Genomic DNA, 27,671 nt, shown 5'->3' with positions numbered 1-27,671 from the left:
TGTTTACCTACTTAAGCCTCAGCAATGGCGGGCGCCCCTCCCCCAGCCTCGCTGCTGCCTTGCGGTTAGATCGCAGACTGCTGTGCTAGCAATGAAGGAGGCTCCGTGGCCGTGGGACCTTCCCGGCCAGGTGTGGGATATAATCTCCTGGTGTGCCCGTTTGCTTAAAGCGCAGTATTGGGGTGGGAGTTACCTGATTTTCCAGGTGTTGTGTGTCTCAGTTCCCCTGGCTAGGAAAAGGGATTCCCTTCCCCTTTGCGCTTCCCAGGTGAGGCGATGCCTTGCCCTGCTTCAGCTCTCGCTGGTCGGGCTGCAGCAGCTGACCAGCACCGATTGTCCGGCACTCCCTAGTGAGATGACCCCAGTACCTCCGTTGAAAATGCAGAAATCACCGGTCTTCTGTGTCGCTCGTGCTGGGAGTTGGAGACTGGAGCTGTTCCTATTCAGCCATCTTGCTCCTATTTACTTATTTTTTGAGACAGAATCTCGCTCTGTCGCCCAGGCTGGAGTGCAGCGGCGCGATCTCGGCTCACTGCAAGCTCCGCCTCCCGGTTTAACGCCACTCTCCTGCCTCAGCCTGTAGCTGGGACTACAGGTGCCCGCCACCATGCCGTTAATTTTTTTGTATTTTTTAGTAGAAATGGGGTTTCACCATGTTAGCCAGGATGGTCTCAATCTCCTGACCTCGTGATCCACCCACCTCGGCCTCCCAAGTGCTGGGATTACAGGCGTGAGCCACCGCGCCCAGCCAGTCAATTGAAATTTATCATGACAGTCAATTGCCCTAACAAAGCTCTTTATGGTGAATTTGAAAAATTTGAAAATGGACGTAGATTTTAATTCAATCAGTGTTAAATTTCCTAACTTTGATCACTGTATTGTAATCATGTGAGACATTGTCCTTGTTAGGAAATATACATTGACATGTTTAGCATTAATAGGTTTGATGCTTGCAACTTAATCTCAAGCAGTTCAGGGGGAAAAAAAAAGAGAAAAAATGACAAAGCAGATGGGTGACAATAATTGGTGAACCTGAAGAAAGAATACGTGGATTTCATTATGCTATTTCTTGCAACATTTTTCTTAGTTTGAAATGATATCAAAATAAAAAGTTACACGAAAAAAATAAATTATTTGCTAATATTTCCCCTAACCCAAATCTCTCCTTATTGGGGAATTAAATGCTATTTTCTCTCCCAATACTCTTCTCCTCAATAGGACAGAATTGAGTATTAGAAAGCTCTGTTAAGTATACCAAATTAAATCTTAACAATATTTACAGATGCTCAGTAGAGGACAATTCCAGAAGGCATTGGCTTTCATATGAGGAATTAGGATTTGCTTCTATTATCACAATGGAATCAATGCTGAGCTTGAGTTGAGGTTGCTTGCTGCAGCTCTTCAGCCATTCTTATTATGGAGAGTTTTCAGAGGCTCAACTTGGAAGAAGAGTTGCTCAGCTGGATAGAAAGTGAATCAGGATAGTCCTGACTAAGCTGATGTCAGAGTTCACTATTAACTAAAAACATTCCTCACAAATCTTGCCAACCTCATTGTAGTAGTGAAGAGAAATTGAGTTAATATGAGAGAATATTAAGATTTTGAAATTTATAATCAATTTACAGTGTATTTATAAGGTTTTTAATGGGCTTTTTGTTTACAATGCACCACTTTTGGAGAGTTATTTAAGTAGCTTTCGTGCAAATACTCCACTTGTTTCTAGCCAGATGAAAACAGATGGCAAAGTTTAGCAATTCTTCTGTTTTACCAAATCATTGTCATAGTTGGTGAAAAGAGATGTTCCAACAGGGACCTTACACACCTCTTTACCTGAAATCTCACCCCAGTTTCTGTTCCATCAGAATTGCAGGTATCAGTGAGACACATAGAAGCACCCACATTCTTTCTCATCCTACTGTACTCTTCAAGTGAGAAGTCATCTACTAGTTTTATCTTATTTTTTAAATCTAACTTGCATTTATCACTCTGCACTGTTTTTGAAATCATCATGTTGATTATATTCTTATGGTTTGCTCCTTGTAACTATTGAGGAATAGTACAGCATATAAATCTGCCTATTTTATGGATCTATTCCTCCTTGGTGAATACCTAGGTTATTTCCATTTCTTTGCTATTAGGCAAAACAGTACACTGGACAGTATTATGCACAACTGCACACTGGACAGATGTGTGCATTTTTCTTGGGTACATAGGCAAGAGTTCTCCTTGGATCTATAACAAGTGATATTTGTGGATTGTGAGTTGGGTCATTTGTGATTTTTACTTAACAGTGCAAAATGTTCCCTACAGTGGCTATACCAATTAAATTATTAGCAGTGGTTTGAGATCGCATTTTCCTGTATCCTTCTAAATATCGATGTTATCCAACTTTAAAATTTTTGCCATGGCTGGGCACAGTGGCTCAAGCCTGTAATCCCAGCACTTTGGGAGGCCGAGGCAGGAGGATAGCTTGAGCTCAGGAGTCTGAGACCATCCTGGGCAACATGGTAAAACCCGTCTCCACAAAAATTACAAAAATTAGCTGGGCATGGTGGTAGGTGCCTGCAGTCCCACCTACTTAGGAGGCTGAGGCAAGAGGATCAATTGAGCCTGGGAGGCAGAGGTTGCCACTGCACTCCAGCCTGGGTGACAGAGTGAGACCATGTTTCAAAACAATATATTTTGTTTTCCAATCGAATAAGTAAAAAGAGGTCTCTCATTTTAATATGCACTTCTATGCTAACTGGTGATAGAACTAGTGTATATTTCATCATACATTTATTCCTTTTGTGAACTGGCTGTTTGTATACTTATCCCATTCTTACTCTGGGTTGTTTTTTTCCTGTGAATCTGTAGGAAATTTTTATATGTTGTGAATAATAATGATCTGTTGTGGCAAATACTGTCTCTCAGGCTCTAGTTGGTTTTTAACTGTAATTAGAGTATTGTTGAATACAAAAATAAAAGTTTTACTACATTTTGATGTAGTTGAATTGTGTATCTTCTTGTGGTTTATGCTTTTCCAACAAAATTTATGATGGTAATTTTATATAATCTTGATTGACAATAAATATTACAGAATTGTTCACATACATTCTCTCATTTAATCTGTACAACAATATCCCAAGCTAAGCAGCATTTTGCAACATCTACCATATCACAGATGAGAAAACTTGAAGCTAAATGGATCAGCAACTTGTTTCAGGTCATACAGCTGGTAAGTGGTGAATTTCAGATCCACACCACAGTCTGCATGCTGTCAAGGCTAATAATAATAATAGTAAACCACATTTGTTGAGTGCTTTATCTGTGATTTATAAAGATATATAATTGTAATATTATTTTCTTATTTGATTCATTTCTGTTCTATTCATTTTATTATCAATATTATGTTTGTCTCACTAAATAAGTTTGCAAGCTTTCCCTTTTTTTGTCTATTCTTTGTAACAATTTGAATAAGATGAGATTAATTGCTCCTTGTAAGTGTGGTAAAACTTACCTGCAAAACCATCTGGGCCTTGTGATAATATGATTGTATACACAGAAAATCCTAAAGAGTCATTCAAAAAGCTTCTAGAACTGGCAAATGAATTCAGCAAAGTTTCAGGTTACAAAATCAATGTACAAAAATCAGTAGCACTGTGATACACCAACAATGACCAAGCTCAGAAACAAGTCAAGAATTCAACCCATTTTACAATAGCTGAAAATAAAATAAAATAAAATAAAAACACTTAAGAATCTACCTAACCAAGGAGGTGAAAGACCTCTACAAAGAAAACTACAAAAATACTTAGGAATATATCCAACCAAGGTGGTGAAAGACCTCTACAAAGAAAACTACAAAACACTGCTGAAAGAAATCATCAATGACACAAACACATGAAAACATATCTCATGTTCATGGATGGGTAGAATCAACATTGTGAAAAAAATGACCCTACTACCAAAAGCAATCTACAAATTCAATGCAATTCCCATCAAAATACCACTATCATTCTTCCCAGAACTAGAAAATAAAATCTTAAAATTTACATGGAACCAAAAAACAGCCTGCATACCCAAAGCAAGACTCACCAAAAAGAACAAATCTGGAGGCATCATCACATTATCAGACTTCAAACTATACTATAAGGCCAAAGGTACCAAAACAGCATGGTACTGGTATAAAAATAGGCACACAGACCAATTGAACAGAATAAAGAACCCAGAAATAAAGCCAAATACCTACAGCCAACTGATCTTCAACAAAGCAAACAAAAACATAAACTGGGAAAAGAGCACCCTATTCAATAAATGGTGCTGGGATAACTGTTTGGCTATAGGTAAGAGAATAAAACTGGATCCTCATCTCTCACCTTATACAAAAATCAACTCAAGATGGATCAGAGATTTAAATCTAAGACCTGGAACCATACAAATTCTAGAAGATAACATGGGAAAAACTCTTCTAGACATTGGCTTAGGCAAAGTCTTCATGACCAAGAACCCAAAAGCAAATGCAACAGAAACAAAGATGAATAGACGAAACTTAGTTAAACTAAAAAGCTCCTGCACAGCAAAAGAAACAATCAACACAGAAAACAGACATCCAGAGAGTGGGTGAAAATCTTTGCAATCTATACATCTGACAAAGGACTAATATCCAGAATCTACAAAGAACTCAATCAAATCAGCAAGTAAAAAAAACAAATAATCCTATCCAAAAGTGGGCAAAGGACATGAATAGACAACTCTCAAAAGAAGATTTACAAATGGCCAACAAACATAGGAAAAAATGTTCAACCTCACTGATTATCAGGGAAATACAAATCATAACCACAATGCAATACCACCTTACTCCTGCAAGGATGGCCCTAATCAAAAAATGATAGATGTTGGCGTGGATGTGGTGAAAAGAGAACACTTCTACAATGCTGGTGGGAATGTAAACTAGTACAACCACTATGGAAAACAATGTGGAGATTCCTTAAAGAACTAAAAACAGATCTGTCATTTGATCCAGCAATCTCACTATTGTGTAACTACCCAGAAGAAAACAAATCATTATATGAAAAAGACACTTGCACACTCGTTTATAGCAGGCACAATTCACAACTGCAAAAATATGGATTCGGCCCAAATGCCCATCAATCAAATCGTGGATAAAGAAAATGTGATATATATAGTATATGCCATATATATACACATACACCATGGAATACTATTCAGCCATAAAAAGGACCAAAATAATGGAATTCACAGCAACCTGGATGGAATTGGAGACTATTATTCTAAGTGAAGTAACTCAGGAATGGAAAACCAAACATTGTATGTTCTTACTCATAAGAGGGACCTAAGCTAAGAGGACACAAAGGCATAAGAATAATACAATGGACTTTGGGGACTCAGGGGAAAGGAGGGTGTGAGGGATAAAAGACTACATTGAGTACAGTGTACACTGATCAGGCGATGGGGCACCAAAATCTCAGAAATCACCACTAAATAACTTATTTATGTAACCAAACACCAGCTGTTCCCTGAAAACCTATTGAAATATAATAAATAAAAAATAAATAAATAAATAAACAAACAAACAAACAAACAAACCCACCCATCTGGGCCTGGTACCCTTTTTTGACAGTGTGGCTTTGGACTACTGTTTTGATATCGTTAATGGCGATCACTAGATTTCTAGTGAAACTATCACTAGTTTTCTATTTTGTATTCAGTCAGTTTGGGCAATCTATAGTCCACATCCTCATTTTTACCTGTGAGAAAATTACTGTCAAAAGAGGGGAAGTGTTTTGCTTAAGGTTACACAAAAAGAGGGTAGACCAATTAGCTTCAGGACCCAGGCTCCTAAGTGTAGGGCTTGCATCCAGTAAAACACAGGTCCCTATAATTGAGATACCAATCTTCTGTTCACACAGTTTATAGGGTTTTCTTTTTACTATAATCTATTAAGATAATAGGTACAGAATTATTTGCTCTCTAGAAATTAACAGGACTGACAAACGTGGATGTTTTTATTCCCATCTTTGAATCCTGTTGTAGTTTCTATGGCATTGATGCCTTTCTAAAATGCTTGAACCACAATGAGCTTCTCTTTCCTTGCCTCTGAGCTTCTGGTTTTCTTGTTTGCAATGTGGCAGATGTCATGTAATACTGATTAACTCAGGATATTGATGTCCATATTAAATGAACACATGGTCTGTTTGTGCTAACCAGCAACATTATGGTTCTCCAGTGGGGTTTCCTGACCACATGGTTTATGCTCATGCATTTGTCTTATCTACTTCCTTGCATAGCAGGGACAAAGTTTAACTAATTTTGTCGTGATGGAAAGAAGGTAATGTTAAAATCAAGGACCCTGGAATGAGACTTACTAGGTTCCACCACTTTTAATTATATAAAGGTATTACATAATCACGTGTATCCTGAAAATGCATCCATCTACTATGTATCAGTAAACATAAAATTAATCTTAAAAAAGGGACGTAATGTTAAATCGAGAATCTTGGAGTGAGGCTTACTAGGTTTGTATCTCACCACCACTTCTAGCTGGGCAATCTTGAACATGTTTCTTAGCCTCTCTATGACTGACTTTCTTTCTCTGAATATACAAAAATAGTAGTACCTGCCACAGAGTGGCTACGGTAACTAAAAGAGAGAAGGCATTTGGAACATAGGGAAGAGTACTTGATACAGAGAAAGCACTCGATAAATGTGATCCACTAATACTATTATTAGCTTTTGTGCCATATAGCTAGACATGTGAATTCCAATTTCACCACTTATCAGCTCTATGACCTGAAACAAACTGCTAATCCTCTGAGCTTCAGGTTTCCTTGTATACAGTGTGGGAGGTGTCACACGATGCTGCTTAACTCAGAACACTGTCATGCATATTAAACGAGAGACTGTATGTGAACAATCCTCTTATGTTGCTTGACAATTAAGATGGATATTAGCCTAGTATATTGGCTGCTGACCAGCTTTGAGAAGTCTTGAAAAGAAATAGACAGTTGGAAGAAGAAAAAATCAAGGATACTGAAAGTTATTCTAGGTACATATCATACATAAACAGGGCTTATGCAGAGAAGTGAATGAATCCCATCATGGGAAAGGTTGAAGTGGTGAGCATATAAAGTGCAGTATATGAGGAGTGAGACCTAGAAAAGGCTAAACTGCTGATAGACAAATGACAACTACTTACAAGTACTGTGAAGAGGCAATGATAACAAGAAAAACTATTTTAGACAGACATCCCACATGAAGCACACAGGAAAAGCAGCCCCCATAGGATCCCTGCCTTAACCACTACCCCAGCCTGTGTGGGACACAGAGATGGTAAACTTACAATCACAATGATGAAATCAAGGCAGCACCAGGCACTGGTGAAATACTTTCCAAATCCAAAGGCTACCCATTTTAGTACCATCTCCAGGATAAAAATATATGTAAAAATAACATCAGTACAATTGAGTAAATCTTGGATTTTGGGTTGGCTCTCAAGGTGAACATCTTCAAATATCTGAAATGAAAAAGCATAGCCATAGGCCAGACTGAATATTTGCAAAGAACTCCTTGGTAACTTTGCTTTTTGTTTTTCTTCCTTAGGTGAATAAAAACTGGTATCTCTCTTGGTAATGAGGTTTTGCTCAAAAGATATTAAGGTTAAACTTTTCCAGTGGAATCCATTCCTTGAGTAAGTAAAAATGGAAGAAGGAAAATCCTCTTTCTTCTGTTGTCACAATAGTTCCTCAACTTCTTATTACTGGTCCCCTGAATATTAAAACTTCTTCCTAATGGATCACATTATTTCCTGGGCTTCCTCATACTTTCAACTGCTGCCAAATATGTCTTGTCAACATTTCCAGGACCACCCAGTGGCACAGACCATCTCTCATCCTCCCAATTGCCTTGGTGAATTAATTCAGTGTCTCTTTATTGCTTATAACATTAAGTCCAAGTGCCTTAGCCCATCCTCTAAATCCTGCCAACCCTGATGCCCCTCATATCCCCCTACAAACAGCCTTATCCATTTACCTTACTATTCCCTATAAATAGTGTCATTTCGTATGTGTGCCATGACACACAAAATTTGGAACACTCTGGGCTAAAGCTCCCAGTATAAATTACTTTGAATATTGAACATTGTTATGTGTAACTATGAAAAAGAAATTCTGGCTTTCAGAGCAACCCTTTTTAATGCTACATCCAAACACTTCCCTCACCCAAAGTGTATATGATTCTACGGGTCTATATAACTAGGGTATAAGCTGTCCTTTTGGCCTTTACAGAGCTACTGAGAATGCAAGAAAGGAAGAAGGCCTGTTACTAAAGTTGCCCATGAAATTTACGCCAACATTGAAGGCAGGAAGGGAATCACCCTTCCTGTTGGGGACTAGGGTAAGCCCACAGGCCCAAAGTCCTGGGGTGAAAAAAAGAATGCAAAAGAGTGAAAGGCCGGGCGCGGTGGCTCAAGCCTGTAATCCCAGCACTTTGGGAGGCCGAGACGGGCGGATCATGAGGTCAGGAGATCGAGACCATCCTGGCTAACGCGGTGAAACCCCGTCTCTACTAAAAATACAAAAACTAGCCGGGCGAGGTGGCGGGCGCCTGTAGTCCCAGCTACTCCGGAGGCTGAGGCAGGAGAATGGCGTAAACCCGCGAGGCGGAGCTTGCAGTGAGCTGAGATCCGGCCACTGCACTCCAGTCCGGGCGACAGAGCCAGACTCCGCCTAAAAAAAAAAAAAAAAAAAGAGTGAAACAGTCTCACTTCCAATTGCCAAGTGGGTTTTTGGCTGGAGAAGGCCCTCTATCTCATCTCTGCTCTTTCAACTCTTCTTCGGCTTTAAGATTTCAGCTTAGCTGATATTTTCTACAGGAAACTGTCCTGTTCCAGCAGGATTGGATTAGGTTCCCATCCTACATGCTCCCATGTCACCCACTGCTTCCGTGAGTAGGCCACTTAATTGCTCTATCTATCTTGATCTATACTTTCTGGTCTATAATTGCTCCAGCTATCTTTCCTACTAGACTTCAAGCTCCTGGAGGTCAGGGACTTTGTTTGCCTCTTGAGGATAAACAAATCTGAATGGTATTGGGTGCTCATTTCCTCCCTTATTTGGGAAGCTTAACGGTAAGATGGTAGCAGACCTGAGTAGTTAGCTCAATGGATGAGCAGGCTTACATCTGCAACTGTGCTTTAGAGGCTTCCACATTATATCTAGGCCGTTTTCTGACACAGGAAGCTCTTATTATTACATAGTTGCCTAGACCAGAGTTTCTCAAACTCTAATGAACCCCAAATCACCTAGGGAACTTGTTATAATGGACTGCTTATTACAATGTAATACTCTACATTTCTAACAAGCTTCCAGGTGATGCTGATGCTGCTGATAGATACATATAGTGGCAAACGACTTGATGTCTCTTGTTCTCATTCTCTACAAATAAGTACAGAGAAATATGGGCTGGGTCCTTCTCCTGGCACCCTCTGCATCGTGTATTCAGCTTTGTTCTGCCCAGCATACACCTGCCTTTCTGAAGGCAGGTAAGAACTGGGGCTGTGTGCCCTCTGCTACATTTCTGATCATAAATTTTCTTTTTATGGCACCATGGGGCATTTTTGCTGTGGCCTTTTAGCAACATCACTGCTTTCCCACTGCCTATCATAAGCATCATTTGTGGAATAAATACAAAAAACCCTACCACTTGAATAAGAGTAGACAGTCAGTCAAAATGTAGCCACCAGAAAGTCTACAGGTAACACTAGACCCAAGATTAACAATAAAAATTGATCAAGGGAATCCTCTGGGATGGTTTTAGAGAAATCTGCTTTTCTGTCTGAAGAATAATTTACACTGTAGTAAGTAGACAAATAGAGACGTATGTTGATCACAATCACCGGTGGGCTCTGGTACGTATTCATCTCTTTTCACCTAGAGATCACACAAGTGTAAAACACTAACCAGAAGCTATGGGGTGTAGGAGCAAGATATTTCCTTGCCTTTTCCACTTGCTAGTGACTCGCTGTGAAATGTTCTGTCACTCTTAGTAGGGGAGAACCCAAGACTCCTGGGTTTAGTAATATGGAACCAAACTCTTATAACAAACTCATAACTGTTTGTTATGTCAAACAGTAAGAGAGTTTGGTTCCATATTATTTAGCTCCACATTACTGTATAATCATTTTAAAGGAATATACATGATAGAAAAAAGCAGAAAATAGAAAAAGAGAGGGAGAAATATGCAGATGATAAGAGAAAAGATACTATCACCCCAGCAGAGAGGGGAAAGGGAGACAAGAAGGACCAGAAGGTGTGGAGAGAGAGCATAAAGGAGTGGATGGCTTTATGGCTATGGAAGCTGATGGGTTCAGAGTTATTTCTAAACTTCATTGGGACTCATTCCACACTTTGATCTTGCATATAAAGCAACGTCTCCTTGTCCTTTCTTTCAAAGGATCATGAATGACAGAAAATACCAAGGCAACTTATTATATCCTAATCTGGTCCCTGTAACTCCCTCCTATAATATTCTATCTTTCAGAAAACAGCACTTTGGCTAATGGGAAGAGGGAGAGTAAAAGCATTGCTGTCTAGAGGAGGAACTATGGAGGACATAGTGAAAATGTCTAAAAATCCCCCAAAATTGAAAGGTAGATGATCAAGGACCAGACTCTAGTGGCCACTTTAAAGTGCTGGTTTTAGTTTCTCTTCCACACAGATAAAGCATCTTTGCTTGGGGATATCCCAGTTGAGCATGACTTCAGAAGTTGTGCAAAACCCTGCCCATTGCGGGAACCAGCAGCACCAGAGAACACTTCTGCCTGGTCTCCCATATTCACAGTCCCATGAGAAGCCAAGTAAGAGTGCAACTTCCCCAGCTGCGCTGATGCCCAATGTCTCCACAAGACCATGATGATTTACCAGTGCCCCACTGCTCAGCAGAATCACAAAGATAATAAAGCTCTCAAACCAGCTGTGTTTCACTATTTGGTAGCAGGTTTTCCGCAGGTTCCACCAAATGACCCAGTGAGGCTTTCTCTTGTCCATGCTACAGCATGAAAAGCAGCAACCAAAGCCTGAAAGGAATTAACAGTAGCACTATCATTAGTCTCTGTAATAAATTGCATTAAAATGCAACTTTTCACCCCCTCCTGTGTTCATACCCCTTGCCACGTGACCTGCAGTTGCTCCCATTAAAGAAGTACAGCATCTTTTTCTAACCTCTTAACTCTGGTCCCAGCCATGTGACTTGCTTTGGCCAATAGAGTGGAATGGAAGTCACACTGTACCACTGCTGAGCCCAGGTCTTGAAAAGCCTTGCATGTTTCCATTTGCTCTCTTGTGCCATCTCCATAAAAAAAGGCATATTCAGGCTACCCCATTGGGTCTGGAAGGAGGCTGATAGACATGTGGAGCAGAGCCATGTTGCCCTGTTGAGCCCAGGCTAGATAACACTTGCATGAATGAAGCCAACCAAGATCAGTAGAATCCTGCAGGCACATGTTTATTATTTTATGCCACTGAGGTTTTGTGGTTGTTTGTTATGCAGCAATTTTTTTGGTAATCATAAAGAGATCATGTCTGGAGGACTCCAGGGAATTAGGTAGGATGGCCACAGGCTTTGTGAACCTCTCAGGTCATACACGAAAGAATTTGATCAAACGTCGAGATGTTTACAAAGAGCTGAGCATTTGTTCTCAGCACACACAGGCCTTCAGTATAGACCACATTGCCCTTTCCACCTTTTCTCCTCCTCCCCTTGTACAAATTCTGCTGATCCTTACTTCATGATGATTACAACATTCTGCTCCTTTCCTCATCTTCTTAAACTACTATGGGCTCTCTTCACTCTGTCTCTTTTCTTCTTCCAAGAACGTCAGTAGGTTCATCTTCCTAAAAGACTACACTTTTTTCCTGGCTTTTATTCCACTCCTCCTTTCTTTGATAAAATCACCTTTCTTTCTCATCTCCACTGTTGACATCATATGCACACCTCAAGGGCCAGTGCAAATGTAAATCAGGAGAACTGCAGTCTACTGGAAATCCTTAATCCAACTCCTGTCCAGCTTTGGAGCTGTTAAACAACCTGGAATGTGACTTTGAAATCTGTTATCTGTGTTCTTTCTGGACCCAATTTAGTCCTAATCTGATAGATAATTTTTTAGATTCATTCATTAATTTGTTGTCACTTATATATTCATCGACATTTGTTGAACCCATTTCTGGGCCGGCTTCTATTCTTACACTAGAGATACAATGCTGACGAAGTCACTGCCTTTGTTTTTAAGGACCTCATGGGGGAAACCAGTGCAAATAAGTTCACTACAACGAATATAAGAAATAGTAAAAGCCCACAGGAAAAAGCCACTACATCCACTCAAGGAATTAGAAAAGGCTGCATTTATTGATTGCTTATTTTTGTTCCAGATGCTCTTCTAAGTGATTTATACTAACTCATTTAATACTCACAACAGCTCTTTGCTTTGGGTACTATCATTACCCTCATTTTAGAAATGAAGCACAGAGAGGTTAACTAAATTGAACAAGTCGCACAGTTTATAAGTGGCGAGGCCAGAATTTGAGCTCAGGCAGTCTTGCTCCTAAGTTAAAGATCCTGACTACAATGTCTGAACTCTTTTCTTTGTCTTTCACCTCAAATATATACTGACATTTAATGCCCTGGGAACCACAGAAAGTGGCAGACATATTGGCTCAGTGGGCTTTCTAAGCAAGTTTTCTAGAGTGTTTACCTGGCATGTTGGGCCATGTGAAAGGAGCCCAATTAACGCAAGAATTTCCTGAAATCTTCTCTGCCTAGACCTGACAATCACCCCAAGAATCTATGGGTGCCCTCTCATTGCTTTTGTCTCCAACAGAAGTAGAAACATGCTATCTACTAAAACCACAGAGCCTCAAAGAAGAACAGAAACCCCATCCAAAGATTATGTGAACTGGATGCAGAAATACTGCCACTTACCTTTGGGCAAACATCTCTCTGGTTGCTTTTTGGGAACCATCTCAGGTAACAATCCAAAGCCATCCTGAAGATCAATGGTGCTACATTCTGATAGTATACTGGTAACATCAGATTTCTGCACCTCAGAACAAAAGGAACGGGGAGCCATTTACTAAGACCTTCTTTCACCATGGTGGTGTGGAGTTTCTCATTGTCTGATTTTTTAAGGATGAAATGAACTAGACAAAGGTTTCTAGGATGAGAGGTGTCAAGAAATGCCCCTCCTGCTGGGTTCTTCTCTAAGTGCTATGACCAGTCTGATTTTGGAAGAGAACTCCCTAGCTCATCTCTATGGCTGAGGAATGGCAAGGCATATGCAGATATAGTACCTCTACTTTTTCTCCCTACAGATCATAACCCTGATATGCTGCCTAACTCCAATTATGTGATAAGAAGACTACTGAGACTGTAATTTTACACTGTCTCACCCACTGGAATAATAGGCCTAGACCAGTAGTTCTTATTTCTTTGGCCCTCCAGGAGATATTTTGGCAGTATCTAGGACATTTTTCATTTTCTTAACTGGGGGATGCTACTGGCACTGAATGCATAGAGGCCAAGGATATGGATAAACACCTTACAATTCACAGAAAAGCTCACTGCAACAAATTTGTCCTGCTTCAAATGTCATAGAAGTAAAGTTGGGAAACTTGGCCTAGACTTTTGCTCAAAACTCGATTCTTGCAATTTTCTCTGCATTAACTGTGCCATTTTTCCATAATAGCTATCCTAGAGAAGGTGTGTGGATGAGCCACAAGTTCCTCTGACATCCTAGGAAAATTACCTTTCGGGGATCCTGTATGGTCAAATGAGGCTCATCTTCAGGGAACATGTCAATTTCCACACTTTGAACTCCCTGGCTGGTGGGCTTCTTGTTCTCCTGATGGAGCTCATAGGCCTAACACAGAGAGCCCAGGATATAATTAATATTCCTCCTGGACATGTCACTTAAGATGAAAGAAGTTTGAATGCTATTTGGTTTTCTCTTCGTCATGAGAATAAGCCTTTGACATTATTACTCTTTTTTCTCTTTAAAAACTGCTCCTGGAAAAACTCAACATAATTCTGGGAAAACTACTAGAGGAAACAGATATTGAATTGTTGCAAAGATACATAATCAAAACAGTATGGTTCTGATACAAAACTCCGCAAGTAATTCAGAAATAAAACTTATGTGGGGATTTAATATAATTTATATGGGGATTTAATATATTTTAAACATACTCTTTCAATTCAATGACTAAATGATAAATTATTTAATAAATGGTACACAATTCCATAGCACAGTAAAAATAAAATATATAATCATATAATATTCTGATGTAAAAATAAATGGGTAAACATTTTAAAAGGAAAATTTGAAAAATAACTTGCTATCATGTGGGGTACAGAGAGTTTCCTTAGCAAAATAGGAAACTAAAAGGCATAAAGAAAAATAATATATCACTACATAAAACTGAAAAATAAATTTGGTCTGATGACCTGCAGGGATATCTAAGAAGAATGTGTGAAGTCATGTAACCGAGCAGCTTGGCAGCTAAGCTTCAAACTGTGTTTTAAACTTTTTTTTCTTTTTTCCCTCTTCCTGTTCCTCTTTCTCCTCCAAGTCAAAGATACAACTTTGAGACAAACTGCCTACGTGATACCTCTTATCTTGAAATACAGCCTCAGAATGTGCTGTGAACCTCCACTGCCTTTCCTTTCCCATACTATATTCCCATACCTTATGCACATTTATTTACCTAAATGCTTTTTAACCACACACCATGCTCTTTTATGTGATCATTAATTTTCTTAGAAGCTTCAAGAATCAGATCCTGATAGGGACCAGGTACCTCTAGAATTCTCTAACAAGATTACTTCAAGAACGGAACCTACACCCGGCTGTAGACTGACTACAAGATTGACTGCAACTAATGTGTAACCTGGCAGGATCCATGATCCATGATGGTGCCAGCCCCTTCACCAAATGGGACAATAATTCAAGAAGGGCCACTGGAGCAAGTCACACCACTGGGCACTCCCTCACCCCTCTTGCCTCTTCTGTATCTCAAATGCTTTCTTTAAAAACCCCCGCATTCCTTCCACAAATTGAAGAGTAGAATGAGTCTCTGCTCTTCCCCTTGCTGGCACCGATAGTAAGGGAATATTGCTCTTATCGTAATTTGTTATTATTTCGAATTCTTTTCATAAGCAGCTAGTAGCCAGACCCTTTTGCAGGTTACAGTCACATCTTGGGTGAATGTTTTATACTAACATCTATGTGAAGACTCCTGCAACTGTGACATTATAAGGTCATCATTCAGAAACATTTCTCCACTCATGTAATAACATATGTAAAAATACACACACATACTAATGTGTCCGGAATTGGTGGGTTCTGGGTCTTGCTGCCTTCAAGAATGAAGCCGTAGACCCTCACGGTGAGTGTTACAGTTCTTAAACATGGCATATCCGGAGTTTGTTCCTTCAGATCTTCAGATGTGTCCGAAAATGTGTCCAGATTTCTTTCTTCTGGTGGGTTCGTGGTGTCTCTGGCCTCAGAGGTGAAGGGGCAAACTTTGGCAGTGAGTGTTACAGCTCTTAAAGACGGCAGGGACCCAAAGAGTGATAATCAGCAAGATTTATCACAAAAAGCAATAGCAAAAAGCTTCAATACCATGGAAGCAGACCAGCGAGTGGCTGGTGCAAATTTGGGCAGCCTGCCTTTATTCCCTTATCTGACCCCACCCACATCCTGCTGATTGGTCCATTTTACAGAGAGCTGATTGGTCCATTTTACAGAGAGCTGATTGGTCCATTTTACAGAGAGATGATTGGTCCATTTTACTGAGAGCTGATTGGTCCATTTTGACAGAGCGCTGATTGGTCCATTTACAAACCTTTAGCTAGACACAGAGTGCATATTGGTGCATTTACAATACTTTAACTAGACACAAAAGTTCTCCAAGTCCCCTACCCAATTAGCTAGACACAGAGCACTGATTGGTGCATTTACAAACCTTGAACTAGACACAGAGTGCTAATTGGTGCATTAACAATCCTTTAGCTAGACAGAGAAGTTCTCCAAGTCCCCACCCAACCCAGAAGCCCAGCCTGCTTCACCTTTCAATGGCACTCAGGGCGGGACTTTGCGGCACCTAGCCTGGGCACTCCAGCAGCCCAGAGGGCACTCAGCCCAGAGGGAGCTCATCCCTCTATCAAGCCCCGCAGGGGTCAGCCTTGCCGAGATGCGGGCCCCACCTAGCCTGCACCTGCGCCCACCCAGAACTCACACTGGCCTGCCAGTGCCAAGCCCATCCTGGGTTCCCGCCCACGACTCTCCCTCCACACCTCCCAGCAAACAGAGGGAGCCGGCTCCAGACTCGGCCAGCCCAGAGAGGGGCTCCCACAGTGCAGCAGCAGACCGTAGGGCTCCTCAAGTGCAGCCAGAGTGGACGCGGAAGCTGAGGAGGCACTGAGAGTGTGCGAGGGCTGCTAGCACATTGTCACCTCACTAATATAGCCACAAATATACCTCACAAAAATACACATACAGAAAGGGGTAACCTGTCTATGGACTAGACACAGAAACGAAATATAAAGTAGTAAAAATTTAAATAAGATAGCAGGTAATGGTGTCTAAAAGTACCCTAAGACGAGGAAGGGAACCAGAGCTATATTTAAGACTTGAAACTATGGGCTGAGGTAAAGTTCTTGCACTTAAGAAAAAAAGCCAAAAAAAAAAAAAATGCCGTAGCAAATGCTTATAATTACAATTATACAAAGCTGCATACCTAGTGAGACAGGAAGAAGTACAACCTCAGAAATAGGACCTGGCAAAGGTACCCACTGGTTCAGTGACTTGATCTGCAATATGACTTGTATCACTATTAGACCACAATCCAAAGTTGGCAATATAAGACATGGATCTGAAATGGATGCCACAGAAGGATTTATTACAGACAATCATAGAACTTAGACTGCAAAGAGAATGACAGATCTTCCCACTAAAGATGAGCTTTTAAGCTAACATTCCAAAATATATGAGGAAACAAACATAAAATCAGTAGACTTTCTAAAATTAACAACTAGGAAGTGAATTCACTTGAGAAAAAGATGAAAGTAACATAATAATCTGAAAATGTCTTTAAATGAATACATTTAGAATTTAATAAAGAAGTCACATAGAGTTTCACTTCCGTGGATGATAGCATGAGAATCTCTGTGAACGTTCTCCCTAGGGAAATAAGCGTAAGTGGTGAAAACTGTTTTAAAAATAATTTAAAGTCTCTGGAAATTATTCTGAGAGTGTACAGCAAATGAAGAAACATTTGTTCAAGAAAATCTACTAAAATTCAGTAAGAATGGTAGAAATTGATGACACTGAAGCCATGATCTGACCTCTCCCCCAGGCCCTTCCAGCAAGTTTTATGGAGGCTCCACTTTAGACAGAGGTGGCCAAAAAGATAGGGCTTCCTCGACCCTAGCTCCCAATCAAGGGATGTGGTGATGGGTGCACCAAAATCTCACAAATCATTGCTAAAGAACATTCAAATCCTAGCACTCCACATCTAAGAAGCTCAATGAAACCCCAAGTAGAAATATCCATGTAACCAAAAACCACTTATTTCCCAAAAACTACTGAAATCAAATTTTTGATTTTTGATTTTCATGAAATTGAAAAAAAAGACATTGAGCCTTTTGAATGGAAAGGCACATCAATGATATCTGCATAAAAGGAAAATCTTTTTAAATGCTTTTGTTTAAAAAAATACTGCCTACATGTTAAATTTCCTATTGCAGGCCAGGCATGGTGGCTAATGCCTATAATTCTACCACTTTGGGAGGCCGAGGTGGGTGGATCATCTGGGGTCAGGAGTTCAAGACCAGGCTGGCTAACATGGTGAAACCCCATCTCTACTAAAAATACAAAATTAGCCAGGCATGGTGGCACACTCCTGTAATCCCAGCTACTTGGGAGGCTGAGGCAGGAGAATAACTTGAACTCGGCAAGCAGAGGTTGCAGTGAGATGAGATTGTGCCATTGCACTCCAGCCTGGGTGGCAAGAGCAAAACTCTGCCTCAAAAAAAAAATTACTTACTTTATCTTAGTGCAAGGCCTGTCACATGGTGGTCATTCAATGCATTTGAAATAAAGAAATGCTGTTATCATCAAAAATAATCCCATTTTCCAATACATAAATGATTACAACACCATGAAATGTCTACCAATAAAAATGCATGAGTTATGGAAGAAAAAAAAAAAGAAGAAGAAGCTTCAGGCCACCAGCATTTCTTATCTCTTCCAATTCTGAGTTAAGGCCTCTCAATTTCTGGTGAGTGTGGCCAAAAAGTTGGCTCCCTTTTTCCATCTAGCCCTCCACTCATAGGGCAGAGACTTTATCCCAGAAGTGGCAGCCCAAGAATACTAGAATCACCCTCATTCCAGCTTACTTGTAGGGCAAAAGCTCTGGGGGTGGGGAGGATTAAGGAAGAAGGAAACTGAGAAGTTGAGAGGCTATTGCCCCCGCCCAAGGGCCTGGAATTGTGCCTAAGAGATTTTGCCCAGAGTGGGAGGCAATTCATAAGAAAAAAGAGCTCTAAAGTTCTCCATAGAACTGACTTTATTTGAAACAAAGTGGTGTGGGGAAGTAAAAGTCTAAGAGTGCTCTTGAAAACAATGGATATTTTGTTGGCAAGCAAATAAGAAGAGACTGGTAGCTGTCCTTCAATAAAGGCAACAAACTAAAACATAGGTTAGCAAGCTCACCACAAAGAACTATGAAAAGAAACAGCTAAGGAGAGTCCCCCTGGGGTCAAAGCAAATCTCAAAGACTGCGCTTAAAAGCTATCACTTCCAGAATTTAATTGAATCAGACAGTTGAGCAATTTATGCCCCATGGCATTGTCAAGGAAAATAGAGCAATTATCTAGCAATTAGTTGAGCCTAAAATCGAAGTATAATACCAAAAGAGGCAGACAGCTTAACAGAGAGATCATAGGAGACAATCAAAGATAGCCTTGCCGAAACAACAGTCATCCTAGACTGACTGTGTGCACATCCAAGGATGTACTGTCCTAGGAGTGACACCAAAGGTTTCACATTGTGTGTGAATGGAGGGGAATGGGTTGGAGAGGGAGTAGACTCCACTAAAATAGTCTAGTGAGATTACCATTTAATAAAGAAGACCCAGAGAGGAGAAAAGTGAATCAGTTATAGAGTTTCCACAATATGTTACTTAAAATGTCCAATATAAAAAATTATGAAATGTGCAAAAAACGAGAAAGCGTGACCCATACAGGGGAAAACAGTCAATAATAGAAACTGCACTTGAAAGGGTCAAGATGTCAGAGCTAAAAGATAAAGAATGCAAAGAAGCCATTATAAATATATTTAAAGAATTAAAAGGTACAATGCTTAAGGAAATAAAACATACTATGACAAGGTACAATCAAATGCAAAATATCAATAGAAATTATATTTTAAACAGAGCCAAATAGAAACTGTGGAGGTGAAAAGTATCATAACTGAAATGAAAAAGTCACTAGAGAGACCAACAGTACATTTGAAGAAAGAACCAGTGAATTTAAAGATGAATCAATGGAGACTGTGCAATCTGAAGAGCACAGAGAAAACAAAAGAAAGAAAAATAAAAAGAGCCTCAGAGAAATGTGGTGCACCATTAAGCACACAAACCAGAAAGGAAACAGAAAAAAATGAACAGAAAAAATACTTAAATAAATAATGGCTGAAGACTCCTCAAAATTGAATGAAAACATTAATCTACACATCTTAGTCCAATTTATGCTGCTATAATAGAATTCCTGAAATTAGTAATTTATAAGGAACAGAGATGTATTTCCTACAGTTCTAGAGGCTAGGAAGACCAAGATCAGCAGGCCAGCATCTTGTGAAGGACTTCTTGCTGCATCATAACATGGCAGAAGGCATCACAAGGCAAGAAAGAGAAAGAAGGGAAGGGGGCCAAACTCATTCTTTTATTAGGAACCCACTTCCACAGTAACTAAACCACTCCCACAATAACAGCACTAATCCATTCATGAGATCAGAGCCCTCATAATCTAATCACCTATTAAAGGTCTTACCTCTCAACATTGTTACTTTGGGAATTAATTCTCCAACACATAAACTTTAGAGGACACATTCCAATCCTAGCACTCCACATCTAAGAAGCTCAATGAAACCCCAAGTAGAAAAAACACAAAGAGATCCACACCTAGACACATCATAGTAAAAGTGCTGAAAGACAAAGAAAAGAGAAAATCTTAGTAGCAAGAGAAAAGTGGTTCACCATGTACAAGGTGACATTGATAAAATTAACATTGACATTGCATTAGAAATAATGGAAGCCAAAAGGCAGTGATATGATATATTCGAAGTGCTGAAAGAAAAAACAACAGTGAACCAAGATTTTTATATCCAGTGAAGCTGTCTTTCAAAAATGAAGACGAAATAATCGTGTTTCCAGACAAACACAGAGAAGTCTTTGGTAGTTGCCCTACCTTATAAAGAATACTAAAGGAGATCTTCCAGACTAAAAACAACTGACCCTAAATGGTAATACAGCAGCCCTCAACACACACACACAAATATAGTAAAAAATATATATTTCTTTTCCTTTCTTCTTTTAGCTGATTTCAAAAGTAATTGTGTAAATCATTATGTTTAAAATTGTGTTGCTGGATATGTAACATAGAAATAAAAAAATATATATTTGCTAATAAGAGCACAAAGGATATGGGTGGGAGCAAAGTTGCATTGGAGTAAGAAAATCACACCTGCAGGTAACTCACATTCACAGGAACAAATGAAGAGAGCCAAGAGTAACTAAGAAGATTATTAAAGTAAATCTTATAAATACACACTTTTTTTTTTATTTTCTCAGCTCCTTTAGTAGACATCTAGCTATATTAAGCAATAATAAAAAACTGTTGCTTGTGTTTTAACATATATGAATATAATATGTAGAATTAAAAACAGTACAAAAAGAGGAGAGAGGAAATAGAGCTATATATGAGTAATATTTCTATAACTTACTGGAATTAATATAAATCTGAAACAGATTCTGATGAGTTAGATGTATATGTCAAATTTTAGAGCACCCAAATAAGGAAATAATTCAAAAAGATTTTGGAAAAAAACTAAAGATATTAAAATGTTACACTAGAAAATATTCACTTAATGCAAATGAAGCAGTAGAGAAATAATAAAGGAAAAAACATGGAAGACATATAGAAGACAAAGAGGAAAATATGAGAAATAAATAAACTGTGTTAACAATAGCATTAAATATGAATGGGTTAACCAATCCCATCAGAAGGCAGAGATTGCCAGAATAGATAAGAAAACAAGATCCAATTATACACTGTCTGCAGAGTACACATTTTAGATTCAAAGATATAAATAGATTGAAAATGAAAGGATGGAAAAAGACATGTTACACAAACAGCAACCATAAAAGAAGCTGGGATGACTCTATTAACATCAGATAAAATAGATTTAAAAACAAAAAACTTACTAGAGATGAAGAGGGACATTTTATAACGATAAAAGAGTCAAAATATTGGGAAGATATAGCATTTATAAACATATATACACCTAACAGAAGAGCCCCAAAATATATGAAGCAAAAACTGACATAATTGTTGGGAGAAACAGATAATTCAACAGTAAACATTGGAGACTTCAATACCTCATTTTCAGAAATGAATGAATAACAACTAGATAGAAGATCAACAGGGAAACGGAAGATTTGAACAAAACTATATACCAGTTAAACCTAGCAGACATCTATAGAAGGCTTAATTCCAAATGGCAGAGTACACATTCTTCTCAGGTACAAATGGAACATTTCCAGGATAGACAATACACTACACCACAAAACAAGCCTCAAAAATTTAAAAGGGCTGAAATTGTACAAAGTATGTTCTCTGATCACAATGGAGTGAAATTAGAAATTAATAACAGTTAGAAATTTGAGAAATTTATAAATATTAAACAACACATTTTTAATAAGCAGTGGATCAAAGAAGAAATCATAAGAAGAATTCAAAAATAAGATAAAATAAAAACACAATTAAATATATAGAAAATAAAAATGAAAATAAAATGTATTTGATACAGCTAAACACTGATTAGAAATTTATAGCTATAAAAAAACCTACAATAAAAAGGCAAGAAAAATTTCAAATCAATAGCCTAATCTTTCATTTAAGACACAGAAAAAAGAAGAGAAAAGTAAAATCAAAGGAAGCAGAAGAAAGGATATAATAAATATTTGACAGAAATTAATGAATAGAGGGTACAAAAATATTAAAGGAACATTAACAAAACTGAAAGTTGGCTATTTGAAAAGATTTTCAAAATTGACAAGATGTGAACTAGACTAACCATGGGAAAAAAAAAGATCGAAATTACTAAAAAAAAGGTGGGGAGGGGATTAGTATTAACCTTACAGAAATCAAAAGGATTGTAAAAAAATATTATGAATAATTGTATGTTAACAAATTAAACAACTTCAATGAAATGAACATATTCATAGAAATATATAAAATAACAAGCAGAATTAACAGAAAATCTGAATAGCCCTACAAGTAAAGAGCTTGAATTTGTAATATAAAAACTTTGTGTAGATACTTCTGGTTTCTGGTTCATCAAGTAAGAACCTTGAAAGTCACCACTCTATCCTAACAACAAATAAAAAGATGAACAATGGAAAAATCAACAACTCTTCCTAGATCTGTAAGAGAAGTGAAGTTATAGAGCTAACACTGCCTCTAAAACTGGAGATGCAGGCAAATACAGAGAATCACAACTTACGGAGCCAAAACCTTAATGGGAACCAGGGCCGGCTAAGGAAAACCTGAACTGTAACTGACAAATTGCTAAAGGCTCAGTATGTCTAAGAGATTAAAAAAAAAAAAAAAACCTTCAAGGGTACCCAGTCATGAGGGAGGCCACCACACTTTTGTGAGGTTTACCTCTTGGAGCTCTCCCAGGTTCTCACTGAGAATACCAGAGAAACATCCCTTCAAGCTTCTGGCTTGAAGGGGGACTGAAAAAGGAACCATTTTAATGTTTGGTACAGGACTGGATTCTTTCCAACAAGTTCTGCCTTCAAGAGAAATGATTTAACCAGAGCCTAACCTGCTGGAGTTTATCACAGACTGACTGACTTAGGAGAAGGGAAATATCCAACTCCAGCTGGTTCTAGCCATCCCTGTGAAAGAAGAGAAGTACCTAACTCGAGCCCACTCTAGTCATCCTATCCCACCTAAGGGAGACTAAGAAGCACTTACAAAGTTCACAGTCCAGAGGCACAGGCTCACCAAGAGACTGAGACCTAATCATAGGACTATAGAACGCTTCCCCTTCCCCCATCCTTTTCACCACATTACTAAAGGTCTGTTCATAGCAGTTTCTTTCATTCTGTGTATCATGTCTGGCTATAATTAAAAAGCATACCAAAAGACAAAACAAAAACAAAACAAAAACCAAAAAACCACAGTTTGAAGAGCCAGAGCAAGCATCAGAACCAAACTCGGATATAACAGGGATGTTAGAATTATCAGACAGGGAATTTAAAACAACTATGACTAATTTGCTAAGGACCCTAATGGATAAGGCAGACAGTATGCAAGAACAGATTAACAATGTAAACAGAGAAGTGGAAATTCTAAAACCAAAGAGAAATGCTAGAGATAAAAAACATTTAACAGAAATAAAGAATGCCTTTGATGGGTTTATCAGTATATTGGACATGCTGAAGGAAAGAATCTCTGAGCTTGAGGATATCTCAATGAAAATATCAAAGCTTTTCAGTAAACAGAAACTTTTCAGTAAACAGAAAAAGATTTATAAAAACCAGAACAAGATATTCAAGAACTGTGGGACAACTACACAAGGTATAAGATACATGTAACGGCAATACCAGAAGGAGAAGAAAGAAAGAAATCGAAGAATTATTGAAACAATAATGACCAAGAGTTTCCCTCTATTTAGTATCAGAACCAAACTTCACATCCAGGAAGCTCAGAGACTAAGCAAGATAAAGATCCAAAAAACTACACTTAGACAGACATATCATATTTAAACTACAGAAAATCAAAGATAAAAAATCCTGAAAGAAGATAGAGGAAGAAAACACTTTACCTACACAGGAGCTAAGGTAAAAATTATGTCTGACTTGTCAGAAATCATGCAAGCAAGAAGAGTGAAGCAAGAGAGTTAAATATTTAAAGAACCAAGAGAAAAAAACCACCAACCTAGAACTCTGTACCCTGTAACATTATTCTTTAAAAGTGAAGGAGAAATACTTCCTCAGACAAACAGAAGTTGAGGAAATTTGTTGCCTTACCTATCTTGTAAGAAATGTTAAATGAAGTTGTTTAGAGGTAAGGAAAATGATAGAGGTCAGAAACTCAGATCTACATAAAGAAAGAAAGATAAGGACTAAATAATAAGTGAAGCAAAATAGAAACACTTTTTTTTTTTGAGATGGAGTTTTACTCTTGTCACCTAGGCTGGAGTGCAATGGAGCAATCTCAGTTCACTGCAACCTCCGCCTCCTAGGTTCAAGAGATTCTTATGCCTCAGCCTCCTGAGTAGCTGGGATTACAGGCACCTGCCACCATGCCTGACTAATTTTTGCATTTTTAGTAGAGACGGGGTTTCACAATGTTGGCCAGGCTGGTCTCAAACTCCTGACCTCAGGTGATCTACCTGCCTTGGCCTCCCAGAGTGCTGGGATTGTAGGCATGAGCCACTGCACCTGACAAACACATTTATTTTTCTTATTCTTAATTTATCTAACAGATAACACTTTGTTCAAAATAATAACAACAATGTATTTAAATATATATTTCAAATATGTTATTTTACTAATGAATAAATAAAATAAATGACTGCAATTATACAAAGAATGTAAGGGAGGAACTGAGATTATTTTATTATTATAAGCTATGCACACTACCCATGAAGTAATGTTATTTGTAAGTGAACTTGGATCAGTTGAAAATGTATATTGAAAATTCTAGGACAACCACTAAAAAAAGTAAAAAGAAAAAGTAAGACTGATATACTGAGAAAGAAGAGAAAATGGAACCATATGAAATGTTTGATTTAAACCACAAAATGCAGAAAATAAGTGGAAAACAAAAATAGGGAAAAGTACAAGGGCAACAAAAAGAAATGAATTATCAAGCAATGCACAGACATGGGGGAAACATAAATGCATAATCCTAAGTGAACGAAGCCAATCTGAAAAAACTATATACTATATGATTCCAATAATATGATGTTCTGGAAAAGACAAAACTATGGAGACAATAAAAAGAACAGCGTTTGCCAGAGGTTGGGAGTTGAAGAGATAAATAGGAGGAGCACAGAGGATTTCTGGAGCAGTAAAACCACTCTGTATAATACTATAATGGTGGATACATTTATTATATGTTTGTCTAAAACTACACACTGTACAATACCAAGACTAAACCCTGACGTAAACTATGGACTTTGGGTGATAATTACATGTCAAAGTAGGTTTGTCAATTATGACAAATGTACCACTCTGGGGGGAAATGTTGATAATGGGGGATGCTATGCATATGTAGGGTGAAGGTATATGTAGGAAATTTCTGTACCTTCTGCTCAATTTTTAACTGCTCTAAAAAATAAGTTATATTTGAAAACCAAAATTCCCACAAAGAAAAACCCAGACCCAAATGCCTTACTGATCAATTCTACTAAACATTTAAAGAAAAATTAATACCAAATTTTCACTAAGACTTGAAAAAGATAGAAGGAACACTTAACTCATTTGGGCAATATTTGAGGCCAGTATTACCCTGATATAAATACCAGACAATGACATCACAAGAAAAATAAACTATAAACCAATATCTCTTATAAATATAGAAGAAAAAATTCTTAACAAAACACTAGCAAACTGAATTCCCAACAATATATAAAAATGATTACATGCCATAACCAAGTGGGATTTATTCTGGTAATGAAAAGTTGATTTAACATCTGAAAAATGAATAGAAATAAGGACAAAAGCATTATCATCTAAATATATCTAGAGAAAGCACTTTACAAAAGAAAACACTGTGATAAAAACACTCAACAAACTAGAAATGGAGTGGAATTTCTGTAACTTGCTAAAGGGCATATTCAACATTACATTTAAATGGTTACAGACTGAATGCTTCTTCTCCGAGATCCTGAACAAAACAAGAATTGAGTTGAACTGTTGTACACTCAGTTAGTGTCCAGAGTTTTGGAGTGTTGCTTGGTGTGGAGAAACCCCACACATTTGGGGTCAGAAGTGTTGTGTGAGTGGAAAAACTGTTTCTACAGAATAAACCAGTAAGGGAGATAAAATAGTATACGGAAAAAATACTCAATCCAAAATAAGGCAGGGAAAAGTGAGGTAAGGGAACAAATAATAGTTAAAACAAATTCAAATGTATCAAGAATTACATTAAATGTAAATGACCCAGGCATTCAAATTAAAAGGCAGCAATTATTAGACTGGATAAGAAAATAAAATTTCTCTTCATTCATTACCTGTGTGCTAAATATAGTGACTACTTTTCAAAGAGTATGCTGTGGAAAAAGGGGTAAAGAAGAGTAAGTTTACAGAGGATGAGACTGACAAACACTACCTCAGCCAAGTGATCAAGGTTAATATAAATAGTAATAGCATGTACTTTTGATACGATATGATGAGAAGAGTATTTTGTCTCTGTGGTATTTCTCCCTACAACCTGTAATCTCAATCTATGAGAAAAATTAGAGCAAATTCAAATTGGGGTACATTCTACAATACCACCTGACCAATGTCACTTTAAAATATCAAGGTCATCACAAACAGGGAATGTCTGAAAAACTGAGGAAGCCTAAGAAGATACGACAACTAAATGTAATGTGGTATCCTGAGTAGACTCCTGGGGTAGGAAAACTGTGTGCTAGATACAAACTAAGGAAATATAAATCAACTATGGACTTTAGTTAACAATTATTCATCTTGGTTCATTAATTGTAAAAAATGTACCATACCAATGTAAAATGTTAACGAGAGGGAAACTGGATGTGGAGTATATGGGAACTCTCTCTACTATAAAATATTCATGTAAACCTAAAACTATTCTAAAATAAAAAGATTACCTGCAAGAAAAAAGCAAGATTTAACAATATGATGTGTATACAAAATGCATTTTAAATATAAAAACACCCATAGATTAAAATAAAAGAAGAAAAATGATACCATACAAATACTAAACAAAAGAAAGTTGGAGTGGATATATTAATATCAGACAAAGTAGGCTCCAGAATAAAAAATGTTATCAGAGATGAAAAGGAACATTTAATAAGGATAAAGGAAACACCTAACAATCCTAGGTATGTGTTCTCCTTATAACAGAGCTTCAAAATACATGAAGTAAAAAACTTAACGAAACTAAAATTAGAAACAAACAAATTCACAACTACAGTTAAAAATTGCAACACTGCTGTCCTAATATTTGAAGATAAGAGGAAATCAATAAGGACATAGAAGACTTGAACAACACTAACAACCAGCTTGATCTAATTGACACAAATATAGCACTTCACCCAATCATTCTTTTAAAGTGCATACTCCTTTCAATTGCAT

At 38.0% G+C, this 27,671-nt stretch overlaps 1 protein-coding gene across 1 annotated transcript in view; it reads right to left on the bottom strand.

Moving 5' to 3' along the window:
- Nucleotides 1–27,671, bottom strand: part of SCN11A (sodium channel, voltage gated, type XI alpha subunit) — a 117,169-nt gene that overhangs the window by 34,555 nt on the left and 54,943 nt on the right. Inside the window, exons 16-19 of the mRNA XM_011953299.1 lie at nucleotides 13,799–13,912; nucleotides 12,976–13,090; nucleotides 10,920–11,074; nucleotides 7,343–7,516 (exon numbers count right to left, since the gene is read on the bottom strand). Of these exons, the coding sequence (XP_011808689.1) occupies nucleotides 7,343–7,516; nucleotides 10,920–11,074; nucleotides 12,976–13,090; nucleotides 13,799–13,912 (558 nt within the window). The remainder of the gene's footprint in view (nucleotides 1–7,342; nucleotides 7,517–10,919; nucleotides 11,075–12,975; nucleotides 13,091–13,798; nucleotides 13,913–27,671) is intronic.

This window comes from Colobus angolensis, unplaced genomic scaffold, assembly GCF_000951035.1.
Source record: "Colobus angolensis palliatus isolate OR3802 unplaced genomic scaffold, Cang.pa_1.0 Scaffold36, whole genome shotgun sequence".
Lineage (NCBI taxonomy): Eukaryota > Metazoa > Chordata > Mammalia > Primates > Cercopithecidae > Colobus > Colobus angolensis.
This window is presented reverse-complemented; position numbering and strand designations above follow the sequence as displayed.